This window comes from Hippocampus comes, unplaced genomic scaffold (assembly GCF_001891065.2).
Source record: "Hippocampus comes isolate QL1 unplaced genomic scaffold, H_comes_QL1_v1.1 scaffold153, whole genome shotgun sequence".
Classification (NCBI taxonomy): domain Eukaryota; kingdom Metazoa; phylum Chordata; class Actinopteri; order Syngnathiformes; family Syngnathidae; genus Hippocampus; species Hippocampus comes.
This window is the reverse complement of record NW_017805991.1, coordinates 355,512-378,066: the sequence shown is the minus strand read 5'-3', so window position 1 is coordinate 378,066 and position 22,555 is coordinate 355,512. Positions and strand designations below refer to the sequence as shown.

At 40.4% G+C, this 22,555-nt stretch overlaps 4 protein-coding genes across 7 annotated transcripts; all 4 read right to left on the bottom strand.

Annotated features, from left to right (window-relative positions):
• Nucleotides 1-49: 49 nt before the first annotated feature.
• On the bottom strand, nt 50-9,891 carry msh5 (mutS homolog 5). 3 transcript variants are annotated; one of them, XM_019892059.1, is made up of 24 exons: nt 9,512-9,891; nt 9,299-9,422; nt 8,338-8,418; nt 8,053-8,106; nt 7,241-7,362; nt 7,019-7,128; nt 6,903-6,938; nt 6,421-6,503; nt 6,283-6,328; nt 5,661-5,799; nt 5,511-5,573; nt 5,304-5,432; nt 5,151-5,223; nt 4,724-4,833; nt 4,521-4,601; nt 3,995-4,082; nt 3,858-3,925; nt 3,366-3,484; nt 3,164-3,290; nt 2,426-2,575; nt 2,171-2,245; nt 732-878; nt 356-567; nt 50-280 (listed from the first exon to the last, which is right to left on the bottom strand). In XM_019892059.1, the coding sequence occupies exons 1-24, from the start codon at nt 9,578-9,580 to the stop codon at nt 163-165; spliced, it is 2,424 nt and encodes an 807-aa protein (XP_019747618.1). In that variant the 5' UTR covers nt 9,581-9,891; the 3' UTR covers nt 50-162. The 3 variants fall into 3 exon arrangements, with proteins under 3 accessions (XP_019747618.1, XP_019747619.1, XP_019747620.1); XM_019892060.1 differs by lacking the exon at nt 8,053-8,106; XM_019892061.1 differs by lacking the exons at nt 2,171-2,245; nt 2,426-2,575.
• An 804-nt stretch (nt 9,892-10,695) lies between these two features.
• Nucleotides 10,696-14,637, bottom strand: LOC109528983 (SPRY domain-containing SOCS box protein 4). Its single transcript, XM_019892097.1, has 3 exons — nt 13,885-14,637; nt 12,476-13,240; nt 10,696-12,391 (listed from the first exon to the last, which is right to left on the bottom strand). The coding sequence occupies exons 2-3, from the start codon at nt 13,224-13,226 to the stop codon at nt 12,261-12,263; spliced, it is 882 nt and encodes a 293-aa protein (XP_019747656.1). The 5' UTR covers nt 13,227-13,240; nt 13,885-14,637; the 3' UTR covers nt 10,696-12,260.
• Nucleotides 14,638-15,843: 1,206 nt separating this feature from the next.
• Nucleotides 15,844-17,721, bottom strand: LOC109528990 (H-2 class II histocompatibility antigen, A-U alpha chain-like). The gene is made up of 4 exons (XM_019892108.1): nt 17,470-17,721; nt 17,114-17,371; nt 16,196-16,477; nt 15,844-16,104 (listed from the first exon to the last, which is right to left on the bottom strand). Exons 1-4 carry the CDS (start codon nt 17,543-17,545, stop codon nt 15,974-15,976), a joined length of 747 nt encoding a protein of 248 aa, XP_019747667.1. The 5' UTR covers nt 17,546-17,721; the 3' UTR covers nt 15,844-15,973.
• A 1,206-nt stretch (nt 17,722-18,927) lies between these two features.
• Nucleotides 18,928-22,262, bottom strand: LOC109528985 (rano class II histocompatibility antigen, A beta chain-like). Of its 2 annotated transcripts, XM_019892100.1 has the most exons (6): nt 22,093-22,262; nt 21,916-22,025; nt 21,208-21,471; nt 20,449-20,733; nt 19,672-19,782; nt 18,928-19,074 (listed from the first exon to the last, which is right to left on the bottom strand). In XM_019892100.1, exons 2-6 carry the CDS (start codon nt 21,962-21,964, stop codon nt 18,983-18,985), a joined length of 801 nt encoding a protein of 266 aa, XP_019747659.1. In that variant the 5' UTR covers nt 21,965-22,025; nt 22,093-22,262; the 3' UTR covers nt 18,928-18,982. The 2 variants fall into 2 exon arrangements, with proteins under 2 accessions (XP_019747659.1, XP_019747660.1); XM_019892101.1 differs by lacking the exon at nt 21,916-22,025 and having other exon boundaries at nt 22,138-22,262.
• Nucleotides 22,263-22,555: the final 293 nt, after the last annotated feature.

Genomic DNA, 22,555 nt, shown 5'->3' with positions numbered 1-22,555 from the left:
TTCACTGACTCAAGTAAATGCAGTGGAAAAAAAAAACTCGAGCTCAACGTTCAGTACAACGACTTCGAATATTTTATAAAACAAAATGAACGGTAACTATGAAAATATATCAGAATTCTTGTCTAGTATTTGGAACCTTATTCGGGGATGCAGCAGGACAGGTCAGGTATTCTGCAGCTGTCCAGCAGAGGGCAGAACCTCCTCTTTCATGAAGCGCTGCACATCTAGATTGTCATCCTCCAGGTCCAGGCTCATAAATCTCTCCACCACAGTCCTGTATCTGTCAAACACACACACACACCTGGATGTCTATTACCGACTCCATGATACCGGTTAAACAAAGAATTTGGCAAACCTGTTGGCCTGCTCGTCTGATGACACACTGTCAACACGTTTGATGGCTCTTCCTGTCCTGTAGAGCTCAGACACTTCCATCCCTCTTTGTACAACGTTGGCAGGCAGACCAGCCAGCCTCGCCACATTGGCAGCGTAACTGGATTGGCAGATGCCCTCCTTCAATTGGTGAAGAAACACCAGCTCATCCCCATCTACTGCTGTCTCAAGCGTCTGAAACACAAACATCATGCCCTTATGAAATGAACTCAGTAAATGGGCGCTTCAGTTGTTTCCGACGTTCTACAGCACATTATTTTGGTAGCATCAAGCCTCCTCCTGCACTCAGATGCTCCAGGCTGCTGTTTAAATATTTCAGTAAGAGCATCTGCCAGTACCAAAAGAGACAGCATGGTGGAAGTGGGTAAGTAGCCCAGCTGCTGCAAACTGTGAAAGTTAGTGGCCAGCAGGATGTGAGGAATGTCTATTGGAGCTTTCTTCAGCCAATGGGAGATGGTTGCAGCCAACAAGGACAAGCCATCCACCTATAAGAGTGAGATTGGAGTGAAGACTAAAGTCAAGTTACATTTATCACACAAAGCCATGAGTCCTTGACATGGCACTGTCAAAAAAAACAAGAGAAGTGAGATAGCCAACCGAAGAAAATTTTGTTGTTTTTTTTTGTGTCTAAGAGAAAAGCCCTCCATTCATCAACTTAGCGTTATCTTTACCTATGACTCTCTACAAATACTGTAGTCTGGCATGCCTTTAACAACAGCATTCAATGTGCATGTAGATATAGCTAAAATGGCCAATAAAAAGTCTGTAGTCATTTTGATCTGCAAGTATTCAGGTGCAAATGTTGCCTCGGAGACAGGGAGAGCTGCAAGTTTTAGCGCTTGCCAGCAATAAAGCGTTAACGCTCCCATTTGTGTTGCCTCTAAGGCAGAACACACTCTTTCACACCAAAACTGCCTCCTGTGGATTTTATTGCAGGTACACATAATGCTATTAGGACACCAAATATAAGCTCATGAAGATTTTGTAAACGAATACGTTACAATGTGTGAGGCTTTTTTTTCTAGGGATTTCTTTGAATAAATTAATCACTGAGATGATATACTTGTTCCATTTATTTGCTCAGCTGCAGATTATCAAGCATCTGTTAGCATTAAGATGTTTTTAGGGCTGACACTATAATTTAGTCACCAAAAATGCAGATTTTTGTATTCAATAATATGACTTATTTGGTACAATAATTTTCTGCAAATACTGAAATGATTGAATTAAAAAAAAAATCTGTTGAATTACAATGCATTGTACTGTAATAAATATACTATGTACGATTACAATGTATATTACTTTATACTGCATTATGGCGTGAAACAAGAGTAGTTATAGATAGTTGTGGCTTTCTTTCTCATTCTTTGTCCCACGTGGCATGAATCCACTGTTCCTATTTGGGTTGCTGTTTATTTATTCAAGCGCATGATGCACTCAGCGATAAATTGGAACAGGACAACTATCAGACAGGAGGCCACGATTCAAGAAAATAATGTGCCCTTTGAGGATAAGAGATATTTAAAAAAACGAAAACTTTGCTGAGAGTGATGATCAAAATTGAGCATTATTGTCCGTGAAAAGTCCTAATTATGGTTACTCTCTTGTATTGGATCTCATTAGATTGTGCAAATGGTGTTTAACGTTGCAATTGCTCTGTGACACATCTTGGGTTGAGTTCTGCATTGAATAATACATGCCGGCTGGCTTCGTGAGTTTCATGTTAATGAGGATGTGTCCCTGTGCATGTAGGCAAATGTGTTACTGTTCTCCTTACGGTGTTTGTCCCTTTTCCAAACTCATCGATGAGGACTAATGAGTTGCCGGTGCTGCTGTTGAGTGTCTGCGACATCTGAAAAATGAAAAATAAAACTGTGAATCTGTTGTTGTATTGTGTGGGCGTGTTTGTGGGCTGTGGAAATATTTTGACAGTTGGAGAGTGGGTGCAGTACAGCTGGATGACAGTCATCCAGCTGTACTGAATGTTAATTTATTTAAAAGAGTGAATTAGTGTGTGTGTATCCATAACAACCTGGTTAAGGTCAATCATAAAGGTGCTGAGGCCCACAGAAACAGACTCTCTGCCTGGCATGCAAGTAAATATTGCGTCCACCAGGCCTATCTCCGCACCCTTGGCTGGCACATCAGAGCCGATGAGAGCCATGAACACAATCAGACCGACCTAGTAAAGACATGTCAACAAATGGGGAAAACAGTAGTCTAAACACCACATCATGAGGTTGAGCAGGGGGCTTCATAACATGAACGCTATTTGCAAAGGTTGGATATGATGTGAGAAACAAGGTTATTTGTAATCACACTTTATCATGTCTTTGTTGTGAGGAAGTTGTTGGACTTGGTGAATCCTAAATCTAGGGGAGAGACAGTGAGCGATATTACATTAACATGAGTACTTCTGCTGTGGTACGTTACATACACAAATACAGGCTTCTAAATGCTAAAGAGAGGAACAAAATACTGCTTCACAAAAAATGCATCGAGGCAAAGCAGAAGCTGAGTGTTCTCAGCTATCGCAGTACGTTCTGTTTTGCATGAAAAAAAAATACAAAACAAAGAACAATGTTATTTACCAATGTGCACTCCATCATCCAGAAGAAACAGCATTATAAGCTACCACATTCTCACTGTTGTTGAATTCACTCATAAACACATTCTGCATTGCTCTGTAGCAGAACACTGCATTACAGCAGTTAAACTAAAATTAAACTCAAAAAAGAAAGGGATCCAGAACTAAAAATGACTGATTTACCTGCTTTAGGTAGATGCTCTTTCCAGATGAGTTGGGCCCAGTGATAATCTTGATTCTACCTTGTGACTCAAGGCTCTCAAACGAGTTGGCCACAAACACAGGAGAACACACCTCCAACAGCGGGTGTCTGAAGAGTAAAATACCTGCAATCTTTTCACACAGCAATCATTCAAATCTTTTATTTTCTGTGACATGTGCGAACCTGCCCTGATCGATCGATATTGCCTTGCGGGTGATTAGCTTGGGTGAGGTGTAGCCATACTCCTGGGAAGCTTTACTCAATGCCATTAGACAGTCAAGCTCAGCAGCCAGGTCCAGAACCTTCACAATGTGAACAATCAGGGTTAAGGAACTGTTTTCATACTTAAAACAAGGGCATTAGAATAAATTTCAATTTAGCACCTATTTTCACAATAATTAATGCCCATTATTACATACATTTTATTTTATACTGTCAGAGAGATATTCAGTTTTTAGGAATTTTATTATTGTGGCTGTAGGTACTTTGCAATGGTGGAGTGCATCTCTCCATCACAAGGAAAGGAATATGAAGCTAACTCGGAAGCAATATTCCAGACACTGCCCATCTCTTTCCAATGGAAATGGCAGGTGTTCCTAATGCTGTGGCCAGTGAGCGCACAACATATTAAAGCGGGAGGCATGTTTCAAACGTGTTGCTGAGATGCATAGCAACCTTATATAGGACAGCGCTTCTCTGTAGGATGGCGTTCTGCAGCTGAGTCATAACTGTTGTCTCCATGTCTGAGGAAAGAGGTGGTTTACCATGAGCAGAGCATCTTTCGCAAGGTTCTGTATTTGTGAGTAAACAACCTCGAATGTCACAGTGCAAATCTCCCAGGAGGTCATCGAGCTCCTTGGTCCTCCGGCTTCGGTAGTTCAGGCGATCCTCTGATAGAAACTAGAATACATCACACACACGTGAACACAAGCAGTACATACATGAGTGAACATACAATCAAAACAGTAGCGCTCAGCTGTTTCGGCAAACTTGTACTGAGTTCATTGTGTCTGCCTGTGAGTCCTGTTTGTCCTAAGTTAACAACTGTTGATTAAGTTAATCGTGTCTTGGGGGATTTGAGTCAAAAGGATTGTCACTATCCTCCTTCCTTTGCTGTCAAAAGATCATTCAATCAGCTACGAAAGTTGAGCTACGTTCTGGCAGACCTCTGCTACCCAACAATGCCTCTGGGTGCCATTATTTAGCCAACATGGCATTGAAACAGGAGTTAAGAATCTCTTTGAAGATATTTTCTTCTAAAGCATTTGTTCTCATTTGGGTTGCAGGTGAGGGGGAACCTATCCCGAAACATGGCTTAAATAATGTTAATAAACCAACCATGAACTCAAGCCCCTCTAACTCAAAGTCTTCTTTCTCCACCATGGTAGGCAGCCGCGGTACAGAGAGGAGGAACCCAATCTGGAGGCAGAGGCATGTATGATTTGAAATATGTCAGCGTATTCAGCCTTTAATGCTGCATTTGCTAGGACAACCCCAGCCACTGAATAAAAAAATTATTGAAATGAGCAAGTAAAGATGACCAGAGGGATGTAGATGACGCAGCATGAGGGGATGCTGGCATCCAGGTGTGCCAGCTCTCTTCTCGCAACATCTGTCAAAAAGTCAGACAAGCCCGCCATCTGCCTTTTTTCTGATGGAGAAAAGCAGCATCCAGTTAATTAGTAATTCTTAGTTACTCTGCCACTGGACATGAATGTGTCCAATTCAATTTCATTGTTTTTTTAAGTTTATTTAGCACCGGCATCCGCGAGAATACTTGAATCTCCAAAACAATCTATTTTCAGGGAAAGAAAATGGCACGGAAGTTGACCCATATTTCCGCAGACAGTAACGATATATACTTTTTGTGACAGGTGCATCGTGGACGTAAACTATATATGCTTTAGCTCAATAAAGGTTGGAAACACTGAAGTAGATAAGACTAAGACCACATGGGGGGGTACTCACTTTCATCAATTGCCGGGTCAATGTTTGGTTTGATGGTGAAGCGGTTCTCAACTACGCTGGTTTCAAAGTCCACCTGCGACAGCAACAGGAAGCATTAGGTGTGTGCGTGTGTGTTTAAGCGCAACCAAAACGATGAAAGATCTCATCTGGCACCACGCGGCTGATTAGGGAGGCGATGTGTTGGAGGTCATCACCGAGGCCTTCGCTGATGTCCCGGAAGAGCTGAATAGATTGTGGAAGATGACATACTGTGTCTCTGATACAAACTGCGTTGCACACCGTCTAAAAAAATGACACAATTAGCTGCACACGCAACAGTATAATGCTCTCTCATGAATGAGCCATACAAAGTGATTTTACCTTGTAGAGACTCTGCCAGTCTGTCACTTTTGTGTGTGAGAGAGACATCCTGCGCAGAAGGGTCTACAACACACCAAGAGGCTTTATGACATACTAAAGGTAAACAATCACAGATGAAGCAATAAAAAGGGCTCTCTGCGTCATAAGTACTGGAATGTTTCTGATGTTACGTAGCGACGCCCGCAAAGTGTTCAAGAAGTCTGAATTCCGAGGTGATGTGAAGAAGCGGATGACTTCCTGTCGCCTGCGCAACACAGCGAGGTCCACTGTTGGCCGCAGGAACCACCGACTGGTGTGGAGGAGGACATTAAAGTACTTGTCAGCTTAAACAGTTCTCTGAACTAATTACTGTTTCATATTTTGAACAATTAATAATTTGTTGTGCATTCAAGGACTTAACATGAAGAAAATTCTCATCTCATTAATTCATGAAATTTACGGTAAAAATCTGTTCAGAGAAACCACAGGTGGGAAAGTTAGACCGATATATTATGCGATTACGATATTTGTATACAATGCAATAAAATCAGCAATTCAATTTTAATAATTAGCCATCCATCTATCAATAATAATGGGCTGCATGTTTTTTTTAGTAGCACTACATGTTTTAAACAGCTGTACGTAGGTACTTTATTGATAAATGTTGAAGAGTGTTTTCAGCAATTCCCTTCAAACACGCGAAGGCCTAATGCATTCATAAACAAATCTCAGAAATCACTTTAAAATGTCTTTGAAGGCTTCTTATTTTGTCTATGTGATAGGTGATTCTCACCGCAGCAGTTTGGATCCAAATCTGCAACTGCAGCAGTTCAGTATTCCTGCAAGGTACAATAGGAACAAGCAGTGACGCTGTAACACAGAGTAGAAGTGTTACTTTGCCTAATTCTATGGCATTGCTTTCCCATTCTACCATAAAGACTGAATCCTTCTTTTTCACCCGAATGAAGCTTATACACTGATGGGTGAAGCTCTGATTTGAAGATCTGCAGAACACTGAGACAAGTGCGATATTTGATCAGTCAACACACGGGTAAACACACAGTATCAGTCAGTCACAAACAGTCAGTCTTTTACAAGTGCTTGTTTACTTTGTACAATTCATCTGACAGACTGTCCATAACTCTGTGTGTTCTGCTGCATTGGATGGAAATAGGGTTCAAATGTTAACTCATTAATGTCTCTGCGTGAATCTATTACCTGAGATCATTGGAGTGACAACACATTTTTTTCAGGGTGTCAAAGAGGGAGGCATTTATTTTGACAACACAATGAAATAAAAGTATATATTAAAACAGTTAATGTGTATTGTGATTATTAGACAAATGGAAACAGACTAGTATCAGCTTTTAGGGTTATATGGTGAACCGATGTTGGCCAACAGAGGCTACTTACCTGTATGCATCCCTGTCAATGTACACCACACCCTTACTGTATTGGGGAATGTAATGAACAACAGTTATGATCGAAAAATTATGTTCTGTGTGTGCGTTGATTGAGGCGTGCCTTACAGTGTATAGGCATTGAAGTGCAGGATAGGAACGGCAACACTGCTGTCTTCCAGCTCAACTCCCACTCTCCTCCTGTCCAGACATTTTAGAAGAGCCCCAAGTGCTCTCAGCTTTGTTCCACCACCCAATACCCACATACAAAGACACACACACACACAATTACATAAATGCTATAAACCTGGCACTTAACAAGCTGGTATGTAGGGTTAGCAGCTGGCTCACCATGAGGGGTGAATCAAAGGATATACAGGAGGAGAGATAGGCCATCTTGTCTCTCTCTGAGATGGAGGCAGAGAGGAAAGGCAGATGGGCTGAAAGCAGCCTTGTTTTACCGAGTTCCAGACCTGTCACATGAAAATCCAAATTAAGTGTACATTTGATGCAAACGTATGGAGCACTAAACATGCTATGTGTGTGGGGGGGAGAAAGAAATTGTGGCCACGCTACACACACAGTATAATGCACACACAAAAGTCATTTGTGGTCATGAAATTTGTAATTTGTGGCTGTGACTTAACATATATCGGGTGTGTGAAATACTAATTTCCGTCCATTAAGTAAGTATACTTCATGCACAAAATACAAACAATAAAATTCCTAATATTCATGGACAGTCAAGAAACATTAAGGTGGAGAACATAGTGTGTTGCAATTTCTAGCAAAGGTGCGCTCTATTTACCTACCAAGACGTCCAAATTATTCATGGCAATGACGTTAAACACATAAATATTTTGTTGCCATGTTATAGCTATTTTGTGGCCAATTGCTTTTACTCAGACATCCAAGTTGTTCGTGAAAATGATATTGAAACCACACATTATTTCAGGTGCATGTTATTTGCGGTCACAATATATTGTTTTGAGCACAGGTTATACCTATTCTGTAGCACAAATTAGCATTTTGTGAGCACGGTATATAACGACATCATGGCCACCATTAAAAAAAACAAAAAAACAAAAAACATGTTCGCATGTCATGTCTAGGCCTCTGTACAAACGTTCTAAAAAAAACAACAATCTGGATGTTCTCCTTACCAAAGTCAAGATACGGATAAATAACGACCTCTGGTTTGTAATCTGGGTTTGAACCTGAGAAGAATTGGACAAAAGTCATGATGTAAGACCTTACAAGTCGGTGTACAATAGCATCTCTTATCCTTTATCACTCTTGCAGGCCGCCAATGCCAAGCTTCACTGAGCCAAGTATTGTTGCCTTGACCCAAATACTTCTTGTCTGATAGAACATGTCAACAACGGAACATGTCCTCAAGCACATTCTCTCTCTGTCTTTGCCAAACCATTTTCTTCCCACAGACTCACCAAGTTGGATCAGGAAGCGGGTCATGCAGCGCTCCTGCTTTGCGCTGGTGATAATCACTTGAGGACAAATCTCCTGGATGACTAAATGGTTGAGGAATGGCGATGAGAAAAAGAGAAAATTAGGCACCAATCTGGAGTATTAATTCCTCTCGTTATCAATTTGACCCCATTCAATGTTTAATATCTCTTATGGAATTAAATGTTCATATTTAATAACTTTTACTAATTTAGTTGGGACAACTGACACTACTTAGAGTAAATATAAAAAGTCACCTAGCTCTTAGGTTTCTGTAGTATAAAAATAAGACCAAAATAATAATTTCTAAACTTTCTCCACTATTAATGTATCATATAACCTTTACAAGTCAATTGGAAAAACAATGAAATCTTTTCAAGATGGGGAAAAAAAATAAACAGCTGCTGACATGTTGTTTTCTTTCTACCAGAAGCATGAAGGCTGAAGAAAAACACTGCTTCCATCACCATGCTCCTCCGTAGTTACTGGGCTCTTTAAATGATGAGCAGTTTTATTTGTACCAAACATACCTTTTTGAATTAGGGCCAAAGAAAATCAACATTTGTTTAAAAATTAGACCAAACACACGTGTTACGGTCCGATGAAATGAAATGAGCTCACAATCATTTTTTGGATGCTGAATGGCATGGGTTTCAGCTGTATTAAACCTCTAAGAAAATGTTAAGGAATGACACAAACTAAAAATTCTGCTTATTATAATTTTTATATCACTTGGGGGGTTTATTTATTTAATTTTTGGGCTGAATAAAAACTGTCCAATCTTGTTATGGCCATTTAGGTAGTCAACAAAAAAAGGATAGGTGCTTATAATCATTTTCGGGAAATTATATATCTTGGATCAATATGACCTTCTGGATAAAAGTCGTACTATTTCGTTTATGTGACGGAAATTCAGCTTCTAAGCAGACGTCGCGTGTACTGTACCTCTGGCCAGCAAGTGCAGCTCGTGGTTATCTGGTGTATCCACCATGTAGTGGATCGAGGAGTCTTTGCTGTCATAGAAACAGAGGCCCACTTGGCCCTGTTGTGCCAAAACACTCAATAAAATCTAGGATAAATACATGAGTTAAGCTGTGTGGTTAAACTATGCAATATTTTCATTTCGGGGTAATTGAGCGTTATGTGGTAATACTAAACCTCAGATGAGTCTTCCTCGTCCTCTGTTGAATTTAAGATGGCACTGCTTCCTCCTGCTATTTCTTCCATGATAGGTTTGAGAATTATTAAGAATTTCGAAAAATGGGATCTTATACAGAAACGTTTTGGTTAACAGTCCAGATAGGTTAGCCTCTAATTAGAAACGGAATACCGCCAAAAAGCGAACATTGTCTCCTTGGAAGTTAGTTAAGGAGAAAATACGCGTGTGTAAAAAAGCCAACATACATTGCTAACTTTCAGATAAATGTCAGCATGAACCACGTAAAAAGAGCGAAAATTGCTTATTTTGTGGCTGTGTAGGTAAGCTAAGAGCTAACAGTCAATTGCCTCGCAGGTTCGGCCTGCTTTACGATACCTCCCATTGCTGTCATGGCAACAATGTTCCCACCTGGCGCTCAAATCATCCATACAATGAAAATCGTCTTTTATCAAAATTTTAAGATTTTTTTTTTACCATACAAAAGTATAAGGTCATTTTGCCCCATTTCTAGAATTAACTATATTATTGTATACTTCACTGCAGAGCTGGGTAAATCGTAGCCAAGATTTTTACTCCAGAGTACTGCACTTTTATTTTGAATATAACGCAAGTAAAAAGTAGTCCTCCAAAAATATTTAATAATGAGTACTTTGTGTAAAAAAGAAAAACACAAGTACATAGAAACTGGTGGATAACTAACAGACTTATTTATTTAATAGGAGCATGAATGTCAGACCAAAATATCAAATAGGAATGTGCAAATTCAAATATTGCCCAAGAATATCACTTACGCTAAAACAATAAATTCTTTACAAAATCACAAATGTCAAAATTCTTTCGCACGCATTCATTATGTGTGTGAAAGCCTACAGCATGGCCCTCAAAAGGCACACATTTTGAAGTTACGTATACTTATAACCTGAAAACAGGGATAATGTTAGTACTGTATATATAAAACCAAAACAACGTCTTTTCTGTCGTAGTTATTTTACTTTGATCTACTTCCACACAGCTACCACCTGCAAAGAATCACCTGAAAGGTGTGCACTCCTGAGAGATAATGTTTTGCCCGTTTGGTTTATTTCACTGACAACTTCTATTTTCTAAGTGGGAACTGCAATGGGAAGTAATGTAGATAAACTCTTATCTGAAATGGAATAATACAACCAATGACACAAAGGAGCAATGTTTATGGGCCATTTATTTTGAAAGCCATTTTTTAACCATAGGACCCACAACAGCACCAATGTAAATCTACAGTCAATACAAGGGTTCAATTGTAACAAATACTGTATCTAATGTCATATGTACATTCAAAAAATATGTTTTTAGCAAAGGGATTGATTGCTTAGTAGATCTCAAACGTTTTACACCACGGAGCAGCTGAAGAAATTCATATCCATAATGACCACTATTGAAATAAACAGCAACAGTGAGGCAAGCCTGTAGTTGTTCATGATAATCAAAAATGAAGCAGAGGCTTTATTCCTAAGTATTGATGTAATGTTATTGTAAACCGCTGTTCTGCTATGCAGAATTTGAACTTGACACTGCACTTAAATAGAGCTAAAATAAAAACCGTATTTGAGTAATGATTCAACCAAAATGTATTGTGCACACACAGTATGTATTACAATATAATACGATACAATAAATCCTGATTTATATAGCGCTTTCACAACAGCTGCAGCTGTAACAAACCGCTTAACAAAAGAGTTAACAAAGTAAAATAATAAACACAGCACATAACATACATTACTGTAAAAATGATACCTAAATAAGTCTTTGAAATTCAACATTTCGAAAAGATGAAATGCTCACGTATTGTACTTAAAAGTTAAATACAATTGAACTGTATTCAACAAATGCACGGCACAAGATTAAAATGAATTTAAGCCAACAGGCACAGTTTGAACATTTAATCAAGTGATACTTTTGTGTACCACTAATAGGAACCTGCGTACCCCTAGTCCTAGTGGTACTATTACCACACTTTGAGAATCACTGGCCTAGTGCACAGATCTCAAACCTGCAGCGATGATCCAGACTGCCACACCATTTTATATTGAAAAAGACTGAAAGTAATGTGAATCGCTAAACTAGTGCGTTAAACTGCCTCCATCGCAGGTTCTGGATTCGGGGTCCCGCGTTTGCACAGATTTCCTTGGGCTGGTTATAACTCTGTTTTGCTCTTTATCCTGGGATGTAATTCTACTTCTGGCCACTATGTGGCGGCACACAGTATAGTATTTGACATCAAGTTTGAAAGGAGTGAGAATAGAAAATGTTTCAAATTCAGATTATTTTTGCTGAAAGGATTGGAAAGAAATTTATTGAATGTCTCAACCCTTATCTTGTGTTTTCTGCCTACAGAAAGCAACATCTGTACATTTGTTTTATAATTTACATCTTTCGGCATGATTATTTATGTATATTGTGAGAGTTAAATTTGTTAGTTTGGAAAAAAGAGGATTTTGTGTACTATAAACACAGGGCCCGGTACACTGTTATACGATTGGCACAGTATTATTTTTTTTGTATACAATGCTCTTGTTGCTCTCTGTAAATCTATAAATATTTTTTTATAAAGTGCGTTTCATGAAGTTAGAAAGTGGTACAACTGCAAGAAAAACACGCCTATGGAGTGTTTAAATTGGGTGTTTCTCTATCAGGGATTTCACTTATTTCAGGGGTTGTCTGGAACGTAACCCCTGTGGAAGGGGAGTGGGTTAATGTGGATGCGGTAAATTAATGACTGGAAAGAAGGTAGCATTGGAGAGCAGGTGGAAGAGGAAGCTTGTCCACTTGATTTTGCCTCTGTCGCCCTAAATGGTGGCGAATGAGGAGTCCACACAAAGCCATCAGGGCCGGGGGATTGCCTGAGAAGAAAAAAAGAGTTTTGTTTTTTTTTTGTCTCTATTTCTTTTCTAGCCAAAGCACGGGACCAGAAATAAAACACTCACGAGTGGCGCCGTTGAGATATCGGAGTCGTATGCAGGCTCCTCCTCGCACACTGCTCACGGCTGGGAATAGCTCCACACCGCGGGGGAGGTTTTTGAACGCAATACCAAGGAAGTGGTTGTCCACGACAAATCCAAGAGTCCCTGCGTCTGCATCCAAGACCATGACGATGCGTTCAGGGATGGGAAAAGGTGTGTCTGGCACCTCGAGACTTGATGGGCTACATTGAGAAAACCATGGCAGAAAATTCTCTGCAGCTTTGGTGCAACAAATTCTCCTCTTTTCTGGGTATGCTCCCCTACTTTGTCTGTCATGCCAGAGCTGATTGCTTTGGAGTTCCCAGCCCCACGACTGGGAGTCTGCCCCCACCAGAACGTTGTAACCTGAGGCCTGCAGAGGGCAGTTCTGCGTGGAGATTCCTAAGACCGCATGGCTTCCTCTGTGGTTGGGCTTCCACATCACCTCCCACACGTGAAGCCCGTCCTTCACCCACTTTTCCGCCCTCACCCCGTCGCTGCTCAACTCTACGGGTAAACGTGTCACTTCATCCTTACTGGCAGACAGCAGAAAGTGAGGAGAGCAGTGGACCGAGCTCCAGCATGAGCGGCTGTCTCCGGGAGGAACTGGAGAGGACTTCAAAATGACCTTAAGGCGAGATGATGTTGGGACAGCCAGAGAACAGAAAACAGAAGAGTGGGAAGATGAATGCTTCTGTGTCCTGCGATGCAGCCATGTTGATAGTGAGAGACCCATTGGGATGAACTGCTCTGTTGAGTATCACCACACAAGAAAGTGTTTATTGTTGAACAAGGCAAAAAAGCAATTTTATATGTTCCACCAAAAATAGATATCTCTATTTTGGTGATCCCTAACCAATCGTACAAGGAGAAACATTTGCAGTGGGCTGAGAAATACATCAAGTGTAGAGAGATGCAACAATAAACCGACAATTAATTGACTACCAAATTAATCGATAAATATCGTTGACAATCACTTAATCTTTCATGTACCTTTGTTTGTCCAAAACCTCAGAATTTCAGACTCTCAACAGTAAGTATTCTCAGATTTATGCCGTCCTTCGTAAAAGGAGACTGATTACTGTATAGTGTTGAAGCAAAATAAAACATTTTTCAAACATTTGTATTTACTTTGGAAATTAGTTATCAAAATAACCATGAACTTAATTTTAATTCATTTGTTTGGGCATTTTCTGCACTGTCTATTTGAATTCTGTTTTTGAGTTAAGGGTTTAAAATTAAAACGTTTTTGTTTTTTGTTTTTTTTTTAAATTTGGACCACTAGTTCTGTGAACCTCAACCATCGAGAGTACCATAACCATAAGTCAATATAATGCAGCATTAAGGAATAATCATTGGACAAATCAGTCATACTGTAATTGTCAAGAGCTTACTTGTTGGGGTGCTTACTTCCGTTCGTCCGCGGGCTGTCCGGTGAATACATTTGCGCTTGTGTCCGTTTTTATAGCACTCTTTTATCGGACGAGTCGTGCATATCCAGACCACGTAAGCGCCGCCTATGGTGTCAACGTGTTTTGACGAAGTGTGTGACAGACACGGCGCTGTCCATCACCCCGCACTCGTCTGACGCCAAGCTCCGCACAACCGCAAGCAGCGACGACTCGACGGCCCTGACTGACAGACACGCTTTTTTTTTTGGTGGTGGTGGGGGGAACAGTACATCTTGTCGCAACGACATACCGTACTTGAACCGGCTTTGCCATTTAGAATTATCATACTAACGTGTTCTGTAATGTACGTAAACAAAAATGGTGAAACACAAAAAGAGGAGCAAACTCGGGCTTTTAATTAATAAGACGAGAAAAACGAAATAGAAACTAAAGCAGCTCATTTTGTTTCCCCAAGATGCGCATGCGTAAAACAATATATTTCCATCCCTCAACTTTGACTTTCAGGCAGGATCGCGATAAGGATGCGTGCACACGAACACTTGGATTTGATACTAATTTTCCCGCCACTCCCATGAATTTAAAGCCTAACGGCACATCTGTGCAGGTTTCTTGTTAATATTGTACATATATCATTATAATAAAACAGAATAAATGTTAATAAATATAACCCAAGTTTCAGTTTTTCCCTGATAATTATAACAACATATACTTAATAATGGCACCTCCTGCAACGCGTCCAGCCACCGTTCGCGTCAGCATCGTCAAGCCCGCAGCAGCTACAACCGGGGTTTATAGGCTACAACGCAACGCGCCACAAGGCTGCGCTTCAAAATAAAATGGACTTATGGGAAATTCATGATTTATTTAGTTGTACAATACATTGTTATCTATCTATTGAAGTCTGTATTCTGCTCATATTTAGTCATGCTGTATAACCTTCCCATGCCCACAGCGTAGCTTGGCGTCCTCGCAACAATCATCTCCTAGAATTGGAATACACTTGTATTATTCCTCTCTTCTTAGTTAGATTTGATGGTTAAGGTGTTATTCCTCTCTGTTAGTTGTGTTTGTTCAGACACTTGAAAGAAACTATGTAGAATGCTGTTGAAGGTACTTCCTGCTCACTGTGTTTACAATCACCTTTAGTGCCCCTCGACCCCCATCATTTTTAGGGCCCCCCTCCACAGGACATGTTTAACATCAAAAGAGGAACTGTTATCTCAAGTATCTGTGTTCCTGCCATCACACCAAATGGTGGGTCGTGGTGGTCTGGTCTCACCTCACCACTCCCAACTTCTTCCAGCCACACCGGGTCAGATGACGTTACTTTCTTTGTTTCTGGGATTTGCATGAGAGGCGTACCTCCCCGCCTCTCATTATCATATTGTCCCGATATAATCACATGAATGTGTTTCTTTTACGCTTCCTGATTGAAATCTGGACCCCTCAGGAGCCCGAATCGATTCGTAAACTGCAGAAAAATAAATTAAACCCTTCGAAGGAACTGTTCATTGCCTCCAGCCTTTATTTGGATTACCAACATTCTCCTCGTCCGAAAATCAACGAACACGCAGGGAAGAGGAGGCCGCTCAATGTTTTTTTTTTAAGTTATACAGTAAACTTCAATCTGGATTGTCATTTGAAGTCTCTTTTTTGAAGAACTGTACACTAATTGCCAAAGTGCTGCTTATAATGTGAAATAAGTTGAGTTCACTGCCACCATGTGGTGTTCACATCTCAGGTTTGTGCTCTCAAGTCAAAGCAAAAGATTGGCCGAATGACAGCTTACGCCTCAAAAAACGAGGTCAGGTCACTCTTATCTCAAGATGTAAAAAGAGCAAATATATGGACAAAACTACAAATATCCAAAGCTACAAATCATAAAATGTATCAGGTGGTGCGGTGCCAGGTGGTGTCAGACCTTTCCACACTTTCTTTGGCCACATGGTGACTTATTTAGTAGTTGCACGCGAAAAAAAAAAAAAAGCACAAAATAGTTTGTCCCAGATCTGTTGGGAAATACCGGATTTAAAGAAGCTGCATATTTTCTTCATTAGTATATATATTCCAATCACAAAACAGGCGTCGCATAGCGTCCTTTGACTCCCCAAAAAACTCCAGATGCGATTCCAAACACTGCCACAGTCAGGCCAACGCCACAGAAAACATCTGGTCCAATGCTGGGATGACTGAACTCCACCTCTGTGACATTAAAAGACACAAAGAAGTTCTTGACTGTACAAATGTGTGCTGTTTTCACCATTTCATTATTAGAATAAATGAAAATATTTACCCCAAAAAGTTGTTTGTGGCCTGTCCAAGGCTGAGTGCTCCACAGTACAACCATAAATGTCTCCTTCCTTTGGTGTGAATGTCAGTGTTGACAACTGGTTGAATGTGACATCCTCGTTGAGGTAATATCGACTGAGTGACACCCCCTCTGACACTTCAACGCCGTTTTTGGTCCAGTGAATTTGGATGTTGGGTGGGAAGAAATTATTCACCAAGCATATCAAGGTGTTTTCTTGATCCAGCTGAAGCTCATCTCCAAGGTAGATGACACTCTGTGGGGGGTCTGGAGGGGGCAGAATGGAAAAGACATCATCATTGGCCAAACTGCAGGGCAAGGTTATTACAGTTAATGAGAATTAAAAAAATAAAGAAAATTTAAATTAACATTTTAATTTAAAAAAAAAATCGAATGTATTTATTTATTTAATCAGCAGCATTAGTGTCCCCGAAAAGAACTTGAAAAAGAGGAGAAAATGGTGCATAAATGTCAATATGTTAAAAATTAAGGAAGTTATTCTATTTCAAAGATTTCAGAAAGAGGGCAAAAATGATTCCTTGTTTTTCATGTTAAAATAATATACCCGGGCGCCCCGGTGGCCCAGGGCATGCTGAGGGATATCCCAGCCATCTTTAACCCCGTATTATCCACTTCAACAATGTGCAAATTGGATGTAACCTCAAATACCTCAAAACTGCACGAGATCCATCCATATAAAGAAGCAACCTACTTTTCAACATTTGGGGTGAAGTTGAGTTACCCCACCATGCTAGCAGATATACTACTGCATGCAAATCATTTTAACCGCATTGTTTTATTTCAAATGAATGGTTGTGTTGTAGAATGGCAAAATTTCAGCCACTGTCCGAATAATTTTAGATCTGTGTGAATGTAGATGTTAAATAAACAACAATAACTTGCCTTCGATGTCTGCTGGGTACTTGATATCTTGTTCTGCAAACGCCAAAACCCTCTGGCACATTGCAATGTTTCTGGTTGATCTTCTGTATGAAACTATACCATCTGCCGTAACTGGATCCAAACCAAGAAATTTGGGAACGGTGTAAATAATCTCCTGCCGGATGAAATCCGTATATGCCATTTCATTGCCGTTGTCTGTCCACACTTCCAAATCCGTGTCGGTACAGCAGGATATGGATATCCAGGTATTGACGATAACTGAAACATAAGAAATGGAGGGTCAAATATTCTCTTCAAAGAACAAGCTCCCATTCATATCAAGATATCTGATGAAAACATGCTAATATAATTCTTACATTGCGAACCAGTGCCGAGGAAGTTGAGTGTCAGAATTATGCAAGTGGAGAGCATCATATTTAAACTGCAAATCATCAACTCAATGAAAAATCACGACTGAAATATATGAAGGACATGGCAGCTTCACATCAAACGTATTGTGAGGATGACTACTTCCGTGTAATTAATCTTGTAAATCAGGTTCAACAACCTGTTTTGCCATAGGCATAGGGAACAGCTTTAATGAGTGAATGAATTTAAAATAAAACTCAAACTGCTTTAAAAAAAATATATATATATATATATATATATATATATATATATATAAAATGCAAACTTCTAGAGTTTGTTTTTCTATTGAAGAATTGAAGGATGCGAACAGGAACTACGGTAACTGCTTGAACTGTGTGCATTATTATGCTTTAGAAACATCAACGGCATTTGTTATTGCTTTGGTGTTGTCTCGAGAGCCCATGAGAGGCTATTTAAATGCCCCTGGAGGTTGCATTTGTGAACCCCACCCATCACCCCATTTCCACCGTTTCTTTGTAGCTGCTCAACTACACATGTAAATGCATCAGATACTGTATGAACCAACCAGTCTCACAAGGTGAAACCGGACGAAGAAATATTTAATTAAAAAAAAAAAAAATTTTGGGGAGCCGTCGCTGGGTTTAGCCATCCATCCACTTTCTGTACCGCTTTATCCTCACAAGCGTTATGGGGCGTGCTGTAGCCTATCCCAGCCGTCTTCGGGCAGTAGGCGGAGGACACCCTGAACCGGTTGCCAGCCAATTGCTCACAGAGACGAACAACCATCTGCGCTCACACTCACACCTCGGACAATTTTGAGTGTTCAATCAGCCTGCCACGCATGTTTTTGGAATCTGATCGGAAACCGGGGTACCCGGAGAAAACCCACGCAGGCACGGGGAGAACATGCAAACTCCAGACAGGGAGGCCGGAGCCGAAATCGAACCCTGCACCTCTGCTCCCTGACGTGATGCACAAACCACTGGACCGCGCTGGGTTTATTTATTTATTTATCTATGTGGTACAGGTTTTTACAACACAGCACTGACTGGCAGATGGCTTTATTCAGACAGTAAAATACACAACATCCAGCTGCAATTGTTCTATTTCAGATTGTCATGCTTTAACATGTTCTGGAACGGACGTAAACAAAAATGGCGCGACACAAGAGGAGTCGCAAACTCAGGATTTTCATGAACAAAATGAAACAGAAGCAGTTCAATTTGTTCCCCAATGTGTGCTCAATACAAACAACACAGCTTAACTTTGATTTTCAGGAAGCATGATGATAAGCAAATGTGCACATGAATTTGGCGTGATTCTCAAATGAGGACCAGAGGTTTTGATTTGGGGGCGCTGACAAACATTAAAAAAAGTTATTATGAAGAACAGACCAGTGAACTAACATTGAAAAGAATGTTATTCAACCATTATTATTGTAAATTTCCCCAGTGTGGGACAAATAAAGGATATCTTAATCTTATTATTATTATTGTTGTTTTACTCTTCGTTGTGTAGGTGAGTCTCTGCCTCCCCTCCTTCCCCTGACTGCACATCACTTCTGTCATCATTTGCCGAAGCTCTCTCTCGCCCTGGAAAGAAGCAATAGTCAATTCCACACAATCAGTTGGTGATTGATATCATTTAATTATTAAATGATATTGTGTTGAAAACTGGAAAAAACAAGGCTGCTCTTTTGGATGACCAAAATTCACTGATCCAAATATTTTTTTTCTTTTCGCAGCGCACAAGGTTGCAATGGCATCCCAGTTTCCAGAAAGTCAGAAAGAAAATAAATTAAATGTTACTGCCCCCAGCAGTGAAGAAACAAAACATCTGATCACTTGGCCCAAGTCAGTATAAAGTAGGGATGGTCTGATCTGATTGAACTCTAAATCCAGGCCAAAATGAGTGCAATGTTATCGGATTGGTTTTATTCGAGCTAGTCTGATCCAGTACATGAGACCAAACTACATAAAATATCCTCAACTTCAGTTTGCACTACTTGCTAACAGGCGTCTACGTTTTCGTCATATCGGAACAACAACTACTTCCTTGTCTAAGAAACATGGCAAATCCAGTCTGACTAGCCGATTGCTGCGGTAAAACCAACACAAGCGCGGACATCTTTGGCTGCTAATCCTAGTCTAAAGTACCATCTTTCATCTTAAATTCCATGAATCACTTACCAGGCACATTCCTTCTGTCGTAAATCAGGCCAGCAGCGAAAGAAACCAGACCCACGATCAGCCCCATGGTTCCCAATATGAACTTATTCTTCACAGACTCCGGCGTAGGCTCTGAAAATACCGACATATTATTGACACAGTTAACATACATTATCTGTTGAAGCTGAACCATTGACGTTGATTCTATGGAAGTCAAGTGCGGTATATGGACCTGAGAGGGTGAGAAAAGTGCGCAATGGCTCACTTGCGCAGCTTAGAGGGAACATTGCAGTCCTGATAAGTTCATGCAAAAATACTTTAATACCAAATTTATCCAGGCATCACAAGATGCACAAGTTACAGTTCCTTTGGCCTCTATAATTACAAGAGGTGCTCAAAGTAATCACCATTATCTTCCAGAAATGTATGTCAAAGTCAACTACTGATTTAGTATCATTGGCCAACATGTCCAATGGGAGTGCTGCCCATGTAATTTCAATTTCGTGTCTCAGGGCCACCAATGGAATCAGTTTCTTGCAATACACAACAACATCCCCTGAGTAACCTTTGGGGGAGCTGAACACATCAAAATGCATGTGCAGACCGTGTGGGGACCACTTGTATGTGAAGCCTAAAAATACGATACAGAGCTGCAGATTATCAATTGCATTCACTGGGTGTTTGGTGAAGTCGCCAACTGTATTTTTTTTCCTCATAATTGTCCACTTTAGTGTCATTTGGCCCATGTTCATATAATTAGTACTCAGACCTGACATGATATATCAGCTATCTACATACCCCAGTCATAAATCCTCGGCTTCTCGAGGCTGGGGTGCTCCACCACGCAGCTGATTTTGTCCCAGTGCGTCGGCGTGTACTCCAAGTACGAGTGCCTCTGATAGAGCCAATTGCCATTGGGTAGGGAATCGGTGGACGTCACCTCAGATGTAACCCGCTCGCCGTTCTTGAGCCACGTCACCAAGATGTCCTTTGGATAGAAATTGTACACGCTGCAGACGAGGGTTGCTGGATGCTCGCTGTCCGCCGGCGCCTTGGTTAATCGCAGTCGAACTTTCGGCTCAACTGCGAAATTGTGAAAACCATCACAAGTGACAACGAAATAATGGTGAACTACGGAACTGAGACGTATCGGTACACATGGAAGTGAGAGGAAGTGAAACTATGTTAGTCTCCCCTTTGCAGCTTCCACTCAGAAGACCACAAGATCTGACTGTGAAGTCAAAAGTCACTTGAACCCGAGAGAGGGCATTGTTATCACACAATCACAGTTGGAGTTCACCAGAAACTTTTTCGATGGAGTTATTTCATGCCAAACTCATCTCAGCCTTGATGAACTTTTTCCGGTTTGAAGACAAAAGGGGCCAAACCTGGATTTCTCCCTTAAAGTTGCCAGTATATAAACTGTCCACTACACAATTCAAGGAGGTCTAAGTCACCTCCTCGTAGCCCAATCCCTGATTGATTGATTGATTGATTGGTTAAGGGATATGTCCCAGTGCTTCTAATCATATAATCTAAAAATTACAATAAGATTACCTTTCTGTGCTAAAATGCTGTATGCACGAGTGATCCATGTCTTGCAGAGTTCTAGACTTTCTTTAATGCCCTTCAAATAAAAGTCAGTGTTCAGAATATCTGCAACTTTCCTTGCTATCTTTGTGTAGCCAGTAACATTTCCCCAGGTGCTGTTGTATTGTAGATAAAGCATCTTGTTATAGTAGGTTTTCTCCACAACAGACGCATCATGACCATCACTGGAGCTCCCCTGGCATTGCAGCAGAGCATGCATAGATTGAGTATCTGTAACACAAGACCAAATCAGTGCCATTATAACAAAATCACCATTGGCATGACGTTGACAATCATTTAAATCTCTGACTTCTTATTAAAAATTCTGAACTTACCGGTACTCAAAATAAATATTGTTATATAATAAATAAATATCATTGTAATGGTTCCACATTCATAAAACCATTTCAGCAGTTTCATGTAACATTAAATACTTGCAATTAATATCACAATGTTTGCGGAATCAATGAAAATATACATAAAATGTTCATTATTCGCCTTTTATTTCAAGTTTGATCATGAACACAAGTTTGATCATAAACACAAACACTAAGAGTTTGTGTTTAAAAAAAATCTACATGAGTCAAGTCTCCGGCTGACCAGTGTTGAAGCAATGCTGTGGCTCCTCTGGTTCTAAACACACAAACTTCTATATTGGATTGAAAATGTACTCACTTGCATGGCAAAACACCAGGCAAAAACACACCGTTGAAAGCGTGTACATAGCGATAACTGGGGGAAAAAAACGAAAGTGAAACCACAAGAGCTGAAAGCTCACAGTTTAAGGCGTGGCAATTCAGTAATTGATTCATACCAACACTTCTCATGTTATTATAATCTGGTTCGCCTTTACTGCAAATGCTGAAGTGTTTTACAGAAGTGAAAAAAAAATCCCACCAAAACGGCTCCTTTACAACACAGGACTAGCTGCAAGAAACTGGAAACATGTTCTCCATCCATCCATTCGCAGGTCATACAAAGACGAGCAACCATTCGCGCTCGCACTCACACCTCGGGACAATTTAGAGTGTGCCAAACGTGTCATGCATGTTTTTGGAACGTGGGAGGAAACCGGAGTACTTTGAAAAAAAAAAAACAGTCTCTTCCTCCTTGCTAATCTACTCAAAAGCTCACAACGATTTAACATTGCGAGGTGTTTGGGCTTGTTTGCTATGATTCCCGGACTCGCCCCATCCAACACACGGGCAGTTACAAGACAATGTGACGGTTTTCAAAAGTACTACCCAAAACATTGATGAATTAAGAAATGAAAATGCCAGAACTGTCGATTTGAACACGCTGGTGAGCATGAAGA